This window comes from Thalassophryne amazonica, chromosome 23, assembly GCF_902500255.1.
Source record: "Thalassophryne amazonica chromosome 23, fThaAma1.1, whole genome shotgun sequence".
Lineage (NCBI taxonomy): Eukaryota > Metazoa > Chordata > Actinopteri > Batrachoidiformes > Batrachoididae > Thalassophryne > Thalassophryne amazonica.
Window position 1 is genome coordinate 27,911,835 of NC_047125.1, and position 9,605 is coordinate 27,921,439.

At 40.1% G+C, this 9,605-nt stretch overlaps 1 protein-coding gene across 1 annotated transcript; it reads left to right on the top strand.

Annotated features, from left to right (window-relative positions):
* The first annotated feature begins 1,337 nt into the window (after window positions 1-1,337).
* On the top strand, window positions 1,338-8,924 carry LOC117505428 (uromodulin-like). The gene is made up of 11 exons (XM_034165072.1): window positions 1,338-1,565; window positions 1,720-1,873; window positions 2,159-2,252; window positions 3,200-3,396; window positions 3,752-3,880; window positions 4,801-4,988; window positions 5,080-5,228; window positions 6,099-6,344; window positions 6,479-6,641; window positions 7,863-7,955; window positions 8,476-8,924. The coding sequence occupies exons 1-10, from the start codon at window positions 1,338-1,340 to the stop codon at window positions 7,953-7,955; spliced, it is 1,641 nt and encodes a 546-aa protein (XP_034020963.1). The 3' UTR covers window positions 8,476-8,924.
* Window positions 8,925-9,605: the final 681 nt, after the last annotated feature.

The following is a 9,605-nucleotide window of genomic DNA, read 5'->3' on the forward strand; positions in this document are numbered from 1 at the left end:
TATTTTTCTAAATTATATCGATTTCACGGTATTTGACGGTATTTTTTCTTTTCAAGCACAACTGGGTGTTTGCCTTATTTTCTAATGATTTAGAGAATAATTACTGCAATAAAATGGCTTGGAATGGCGTATTCTACTGTTATGAGGAGTGAATATTGTAGAAAAATGAATGTCCACACTAGTATTAATGAAGAGGAATCAGAATGCTTGATTGTTGTAGTCAAAATACAGACCTTTTTATTTTGCAAGTTTTCCAACTTAAACATCTTTTGAAAACAATGTAAACTATGTAAACTATATGACTCATGTAACTCCAAAGTAAACTTAGTAACTCCAAAGTAACTGAAGTAAAACTTCTTTATTCCCTGAACATTCAGTAAGGAATCATCCATAAATAAATAAATAACATAAACAGAAAAGGTGTGCAGCTTGCTTTAACTTTACCTGCAGACGAGGAGGACGAAGCTCGTAGTTTACATTACTGATATTCCAGGACGTTTGCGGCTGAGGTGGTGGGGTAAATTGCTCGTGTTTCCTCCTGCTGCTACAACTTTAGCACGACAGCATTTGCATAGTATTGTACTTTGGTCAACATCAGACTTTTTAAACCCAAAGTACTTCCAAACAACGGACACAGCTCCTCTTTTCGGTACAAGTTCTTCCCTTTCAGTTTCTTGTTCTGGTTGTTCAGTTTCAGAACTTTCCCCCTGTTTTGCCATTATGCTCACCGCTAAACATCTGTTCACTCTACATGGGCTGTACTCATGCTGCTTGTCTGGTGCAACCGCTAAACTGTCCCCACTCAAACAATGCCCTGCGGGCAGGGCGTTCCGCCGCTCTGCGCAATGCACTCACCGGTATGGAAGTATTTCTAAAATTCATATCATAGAAAAAAAAAAAACACCGGTATTCGGTATGAACCGGTATACCGCCCAGCACTAGGTTTCATCCACCAACTTCTGAGAGCAAATGTGTCATTGGCTACTAAGTGATTATTTTAAATAATGGTGCATCAAGCCTGACAAAGCAGGTCGCATTGGCACAATGAGTTGCGCAGCAGTGCAGGGATCCATTTCGTGCAAGTGTCAAGTTGGCTTAACACTGTGTAAAAAGAAAAGGGCAAAACCATATTTGTAGTCCAAGAACGTATGACCCTGACCAAGTTTTAACAATAATAACATGTATCATGTTTACATTTGATTTCTATGGTGTGAGCTTCAGACCCCCTGTGGCAGCTTGTTATTTTAAATAAACTTTACGCAGTGAGTCAGTATGCTGATCTGATTATATTCTCGTGTGTGATCCTACTCACCTCCATCAGATGCGAGTTGAACACCATGTGTACTGTTATGGGGCCCATTGTCATTGATTTCTACGGACGAGGTTCAGCTGTCCAGGATCGGTGTGTGTATGAACTGATGACGCCCACTGAAACACTAAACGTCACAATACTGGCAGAGTTCCGGGAGCGTCGACGTCGTGATTTCAGCTTTTTGGACCGTGTCATTGTGCAACAGCTGGGCTCAAATGTTCAAACAGTTCTGGGTCAAGGTGGGAGAGTGTGGGTAAGATAACCACTGCTACAGTCCCCTTTGGGGCCACTTCTCTTCAGTTCTATGTTGGAGCTCGTTGTTTAATTCCCTGAAAGTACAAACAGTTCTTGTAACACTGACTTCATTATGTGTGTTTGTTGGATCCTGTGTTCCTGCTGTGATTCAGGTTGACGGCACATTGGTGACGCTGACCAGCACACCTCAGCTTTTCAACAACATGATGCTGTCTCAGGACCAAACCGGAGTCACCCTCCAGATATCACAGACCTACAACCTTTCTCTCTTCTTTGATGGCAACACTGCACAGATCAACGTCTACGGTACAGAATTTAAACCCATAAAAGTATGAAGCCAAGAAAATAACTGAAGCATCTTTAACTGTTGAAACCTTTTATGGTTCAATAATTCTGCAGAATTTAAAGTAAAAGTAACTTCCATGTTCCAGTTTGACTGAGAGGCTTCAGACCTGCTGCTTCGTCTGAAGAAACCTCACTGCAGTTTATCAAAGAATCACATCAGTTTTATTTCTCATCAGTCATATTATGTTATGATGTGTGTGTCGTATTATTGAGAATCCACTTTACACTGATCAATTCTCTCTCAAGCTCTGACAAGGGCTGTTCCAGGAAATCTGCAAGGTCTGTGTTCTGATTCCGGTCAACTGAGTCAAATGAAGCAAGTGGGACTGAGCAACGCTGAGTAAGACCTCAGTTACATCCAACTTTACACAATAACTGCACAATGACACCAGTTTGATCATTTTATCTGTGTGTCACCACAGTGGACTGGTTGTAAGTTTTCATGGTGACTGAAACATGTATGAATTAGACATTTACCTTTATATAGACCCTCATATTTAAAGAAACTCCAGATTAATTGGACTCAAAATAAAAATGAGTTTATGTTGAATAATTTGTTGTGTATCTTTGCAATCAGTTAAAACCTGAACTGTGAACCCACAGACATCATGTTCCACCAGATCTTCAGATCCTCATTGTTCTTGGGTCACTGGACCACTTTGATTTTAACAGTTGAAATGACAGTTGGTTCAGCAAAACTCCAATTGGCTTCAAAACAACTCAGGTTTCTTTCACAGTCTCATTTGTGTCATTGTTGATCTGCACAGTGAAGCACTTTAAGTTGTGCTGCATTCAGGTGAATATGATGATCATATGGATCTGTGGATTTCAGAATTCATCTCACACTTTTGGACATCAATGACAATAGAAGAAAAAATGTGCATTTGGCAGCAAAATACAAACTCTGTGTTTTGTTTATGTTCTTTGAATCTACTGAAAATGCTGGAACAGTGTTGACTTTCTGTTTGTCGCCCCCTAGCTGTGCGACACAGTACAGTGACACTGCCGATCCGACAATCAATTGCACCGCGATGTCCCAGCGGTAAGCAGAAACACACGTTATCTTGTTGACAGGTAACATCACTCCATCATACTAGAAGCATGTGCTAAATTACAGAACACGTTAAAAACACGAACACGAGCAGCTGATCCAACACCTGACCTTATTTAGGTGAATCCCGTGACTTTACGGTTATTAAACATGCTAACCACAGAACCCTGTCTGAATGCTCAGTCACACCTTTTCCATTTATTTTCACATTGTGCTTTTTCCATTGTGTGGAACAGCTGTGCTCTCCTGATGGGGGCGCCCTTCACCACCTGTAACATCGACCCACAGCCCTACATTCTAAGCTGCGGATACACTTTGTGCCGATATCCTGCAGTGGACGGTTTGAAGTGCCAGTTCATGGAGGCCTACGCCAGAGACTGTAGAATCCGCAGAAACACCATGATGGACGGCTGGAGGTCAAGCGTCAGCTGCCGTAAGATTGTGTTTTGGTTCCAATGAATTTTGATTTTCATGAAATAAAAGGGTACTCCAGTAAAAAAATAAAAAAATAAAAAATCATAGAAGAAATGTAGGAAACATGTCAAATGAGAAATGACAAAAATGAAATCCACTTTCCTTCTTTTTAAAACAGTTCAGTGACATGTGTACTTCCAGTTACATTTGTGAACATGTGTGGTTTAGTAAAGCAAGAAAATTAATTCAGAATAGAAACAGTCGGTTCATCATATCCAACTCTGTGCTGTGAAAGTTCTTTTCTCCACTGTATAGTTGGTTTGATGACGAGTTGGACAAGTCGAGGTGAAGATAACTTCTGTCTGTCTCTTCAGCTGGTCCTCAGGCCTTCTGTCAGGGCCGGTTCTGCAGTGATCATGAGTTCTGTGGTGAGAAGTCGTACGGTGGTGACACTCGGTGCTTCTGTCGAGCCATTTTTGCCTCCCAGAATGGACCAGCTTTTGGTAGGACACTTGATACACAAGAAGACACACATCTGCTGTCCTGATCCTCAAGTTGAACGTTTTCTTGTTGTCTGCTTTATGCATCGAGACGTGCACAGCTCACGTATTTTCTTCACAAGTTTGGGAGGCATGTCAACTTATACACATCACAAATATTTAATTAGCATTATGTTCATACATGCGACATGTCCTTTCACATTAGTGCCTACTATATAATATATATATATATATATATATATATATATATATATATATATATATATATATATATATATATATACGTATAGCTTAGTAACGTAATACACTGATACAGCAGTGACCACAGCACACCAGAGTTTTTTTTTTTTTATTGGAGTAAGACGGCGCACCCAGTGTGTCAACAGACAGTGAGGGTCCTGATGATGGAGATGATCCCTCTTCTGTTCTGGACGAGGAACCAGAGCAGGTGGTCCCACCAATGTGCGCACAGATCTCCACATCTTCTGCTTGCAGTTTCTCCAGGACTCGCCATGAGCTCCGTCCCAGTGTCGAGTCCTGGAACTCAGAGGTGCAGACACACACACTGCTCCAGCAGTGGCTCCAGGCGCATTTCATTTAAAGCGTCGAGATTATTAGCTTCAGTTTTGTTTAGTTCCTCTGTCGTCCCTTTTGCGCTCTTGCTTCACAGGCTATTCGGTGATAAAGCTTTTTTGTCCACCTTTTCTTTTAACTTTTTTCCCTTTGTTCAGGAATCGCCGTGTGACTGGTCCATTACATCTGTGTGACTGATGTACTGTTTTTTCCACTTTGCAAGTTAAAAAAAAAAAGCTAAGCATGGTGATTATATAGTCGACAGCTTTCACAGTCTTAAAACAACCTTCATAAAGAGTTTTTCCTTTTCTTTATTGTTATTTCTGCCCCCTTTCCTGGTGGATGTTTAGAGCAGTCAACAGTCTGCATAGAAAACACTGCTTCGGTTACTTTTGTTGGTTGTCTCCTGGAGGATTTTGGCATTGACTACACCGCCCTACACCTGAAAGATGAGACCTGCAAGGGTCAGGTGGACAATATGAACCACATGGTGTCCTTCACCTTTGACGGCCACAACACCTGTGGTACAGTGGTCACGGTGAGTTTTCATTGTCAGTCAAATCCCATTTTCCAGTCTGGTGAACATCTCCTCACTCTTCTGGTCTTTGTGAAACCCTTTGACCCTGAAGGCCAACGACACACACCTAATCTACATGAACACCATTATGTCAGAAAATAGATCTGGTGAGATTGTTCGCAGTGAAGACGTGCTGATTGACCTCTCCTGCTTCTACGATCAACCAGACATAAAGAGCTACAGCATCCAAATCAGAGACGGGTGAGTCACGACTGTCTCCAACTGAACTTGTCCACTTGCCCCACTTGTAGCACTTGAAAGTGCACATCAGAGCACAAAAGAACTGTGTTTGATACCAAAAGCAGGAGCTGCTGGGATCACCTCCCCACCTCACTGGCTGTAGGCTGTAAAAAAAAAAAAAATTTTGTGGTGATACGGTTTGTGATCAAGATTTTCTGACCTGTAAACTGACAACCATAAATTACTTAAACTGAAAAAACATCTATGATATTCAGCTTTTGTGAGACCTGCGTTCACATTTTGGGAGATATTTTTTCAGTGTTCACGTTTTGCGATTAACGGTTTGCAGTTAACTCATGATTTTCAGCTGATTCACATTTTGGGTGTTAACACAGTTCATCTTTCAGCAAGACAACAACCCAAAGCACACAGCTAAGATATCAAAGGTGTGGCTTCAGGACAACTCTGTGAATGTCCTTGAGTGGCCCAACCAGAGCCCAGACCTGAATCTGATTGAACATCTCTGGAGAGATCTGAAAATGTCTGTGCACCGACGCTCCACATCCAACCTGATGGAGCTTGAGAGGTGCTGCAAAGAGGAATGGGCCAAAACTGCCCAAAGATAGGTGCATCAAGCTTGTGGCATCATATTCAAGAAAACTTGACATTGAAATTGTTGCCAAAGGTGCATCAACAAAGTATTCATCAAAGGGTGTGAATACATATGTATGTCCATTTTTTATTTCAATTTAAAAAATAAATAAACAAACTTGTTTGACTTGTCATTATGGGGTGTTGTTCTGAGGCAAATTCACTTGAGATGTGTCCTTGTAAAAAAGACCTAATAACCAACAAGTTAAAAAAAAAAAAAACAATGTCTGTGCTCTTCAGCTCTGTGATCCAGCAGTTAAGATATGGACAATGGTTTTATAACCTGACCATGAAGGTCTACTGGGACTCTGCTCGTACCCAACCTATTGTGGAGGGAACCGATATCCAGCTGAACTACAAGATCTGGGTGGAACTGAAGGCAGATGGACTGGATAGCAGAATTGTTGCTGTGGTGATAGAATCTTGCTGGGCAACTCATGACCCATTATCCAATGGGACTCTCAGACATGACCTGATCGTGAACAGGTGAGGGACACACAGAGGTGATACCCAGTGTGTGGAAATGTGTTTGTGTGTCTATCAGTGAGGACACTGACTGAATAGATGCTGTTCAGTTCCTCATACATCAGACTGACTTCTGTTTTTGTGTTTCTGAGTAGCTGTGCTAACCTCAATGATGGAACAGTGACGGTGGAAAGCAACGGACAAGGAACCACCAGCTATTTCTCCTTCAACACCTTCAAGTTCTATGGGCAAACTGGTGACGTCTACCTGCACTGCAGAGTCCATCTGTGTGGAACCATCAACAACAACTGTGTTCCGGTACAACTCAAACATGATACATTCTCCAGTCTTTTGTTCACACCTCTAAACCATACAACAGTTAGTCTCACGACCATATTGTACAACATCTCAGCATATCACACTTTGTCTTTGAAATCGGTACAAAATAAACTCAGAAATCAGAAAAAGTTGGGAGACCATCAAAAATTGAGGGGCGGGGAGCACAACAACCCCCCATGAATCCTGCAGGTATTCATACATTTTCTTTTTCTTTTGTTATTGCATAAATTCAAAATATTTCCGGGTTTGTGTTAAACTTTTTCTTGGGATGGAGACAATTTAGGGCCAGTAATGAAGTTTTATATTAATAAAGTGTTCTTTCAAATGGGTGATTATCATCGTGATTTCATACAAAAGTATGTATGGACAAAAGGCTGAGTCTTTGAGGACCAACGATGGACAGAGGATCTCCAGTTTGTCAACAAATGTGTGAATAAATTATTGAAATGTTCGTTCCTCCAGTCCTGACCTGTTCATAATGGAGGATGTGTGGAAACCAAAAAAAAATGCAACAGTGACAATTCTGTTGCATTTCTTAAGATGTGTTTGCAGGAATAATGGAAGAAAATAACACCTGAATCACTTTACATGTGTCTATTAAGTGTTTTGAGAAATGAAATGACATTAGAAAATGGCAAAATGCTTTTGTGTCCCATTTTCTGTTCAAACACAATTTTCTGTTTCTTGCAGGCCTTTAATACAGGAACTGATGAGAAATGAAAAACTTGACCACCCAAAACAATAAATATCTTGGCTCCATTATTTCTGTAATGAAATAAAGGTCAAAGGAAAAGATCACTGCAGGGTCGTCCCCCATTTATATCTTCTCCCAACTTTTTCTGATTTATGTTTGTACTATTATCTTGCACGTCTCTAAACTAAAAGATCATATTATGAGGGTGAAATCATTAAAACTGTTAACTTTGATACACCACATCAATTAAAAAACAAAAAAGTGATTTATTTATTGAACATAAACTTGCAGTGACCCTCCTTGACAAACCTTGATGATAGCATGCACTGGGTCCTGCAAACTTTCATTATTGCTATAAACTTACAGGACGCTACAGAAAATTTTAGATGTTGCCATCATGTTGCCAATGTTTGCCATCAACAGTTTCAGTCCACAAGTCTTTAGATCAGTTTAGCTGTTTAACTTCTGCAGTAACTTTGCCCTGAAACTTAATGTTTGTCTTTCAGAATTGCAACACAAACACCAGACGACGCAGATCTGCCAGAACTAATTATGACGTTGAAAACTCAGCCTTACTGACCTTGGCCTGGATTAATTAGGTAAGAACCAAACCATCCTACTGAGTCATGAAATTCTTTCTTTATTGTTTATTTGATGAGGACAATGCACATTAATGAACACTTTGTACATTTTCATGACATAGTGTAAATATGGCAGATTTAGCTAAAAGCAAGAGTTCTGGAAGCAAGAATAATTCCCTTTGAGATCAATGAGAGGTCAAAGATACATACATACATATATAGATAGATAGATAGAGCTCTGCCTGGACGATATAGTTGCTTACTGAAGTATCTTATGATGAGATCCTGAATACAGAGTTAGTTATTGTCAAGATCTACAAAAACTCAAGATAACTCAACAGCTCTTGTTTCTATCAAGACTACAAGGCTTCAACAGAACAGGGACAGTGATATCAAGAAAAGCTCCAGATGAGGATTCATTTTCATTAAAAGTCAAATGATGATAATTTAGTCAAAATCATAGATCCAGATCCACTGTAAATGGAAATGTGAACCAGTTAATTGGTAACTAACTGTAATTTGGTGTTTGTCTTCCCAGATGATGTTTGTGACTCGGGTTGCGACCAGATGGACCTTCAGAGGAATTGCTGGAGGTTTCAACATGCTGATTACAAACCTGATGCCTAAATTCACTTTGATTTTGTTTTGGGACATGATTTGTTGGGTTCTCATTGAATTCATTTTTACTGTTTTAATCAGTCTCTCTCTGGTTGTGATGAGGTTCATTTAGTCAGATTTAATGTTTGTGAGGTATAGCACCACTCTGTTACTGTTCATCAACATGATTTTATTGTTGCTGTTGAGACAGTTAGTCCTGTACAGTCCTGAGTGGACTGGGACAGTGTTTTGTCAAAGGACACAGACAGACAGCATGAAGCGGAAACACCTGGAATCAAACATCTGTCTGTGTGCATTAACTGTGAAATTAAAACCTAATGCCTGTGGTCACGGTGGTGGAAAAGATGATTGTATTCTTGTGATAACTGTTTTCTCTGAAAATCAGAATTTTATTCTTGTAATCTTGAATATTTGTTCTTTTTAATCAATAAAATTCAATCATGAAGCAGTAAAATTCAGGATTTTTGTATTATTGTGCTTTTATTCTCTTCATCTCACAAAGTTCTTTTCTAAATGATCGCTCCACCTATATTAAAACCGCGCCCCCCAAAGGCAAAGTCGCCTTGGTTCAATGATCACTTACTGAATGCACATTCGTGGAAATACCCTGGATTCGGTTCTCGCACGTGGTATTGCTGACACGAATACTGACATCATGCTTCTTGCATTGGTGGTCTCTGACCTTCTAGACTTCTAGCATCCTGCTAGAAGTCTAGAAGGTAAATGGTGTAATTCAAAATGTGACGTATACCATCTCTTGTGACATGACACTGTTACTGATGATAAGAATGCACGACTGGCTACAAAGTGGGCTTATTACTCTGATCAACAAAATCAAGTATAATTCAAAGTTCCTCAACACGGTGGCAACACTGATTCATGGACAACCACCTGTAAATTACTCTCCTTTTACAGCCCAAGATTTTTTAGATTACTTTGAGAAAAAAATAGAGAATATTAGGTTAAATATTCCCAACATGCCTTAATCCAGCCACTGACTCGGTGTGCTGACTTTAGATGAAGTTGAGGCCGCGGCCTGCTCTGTTTAAC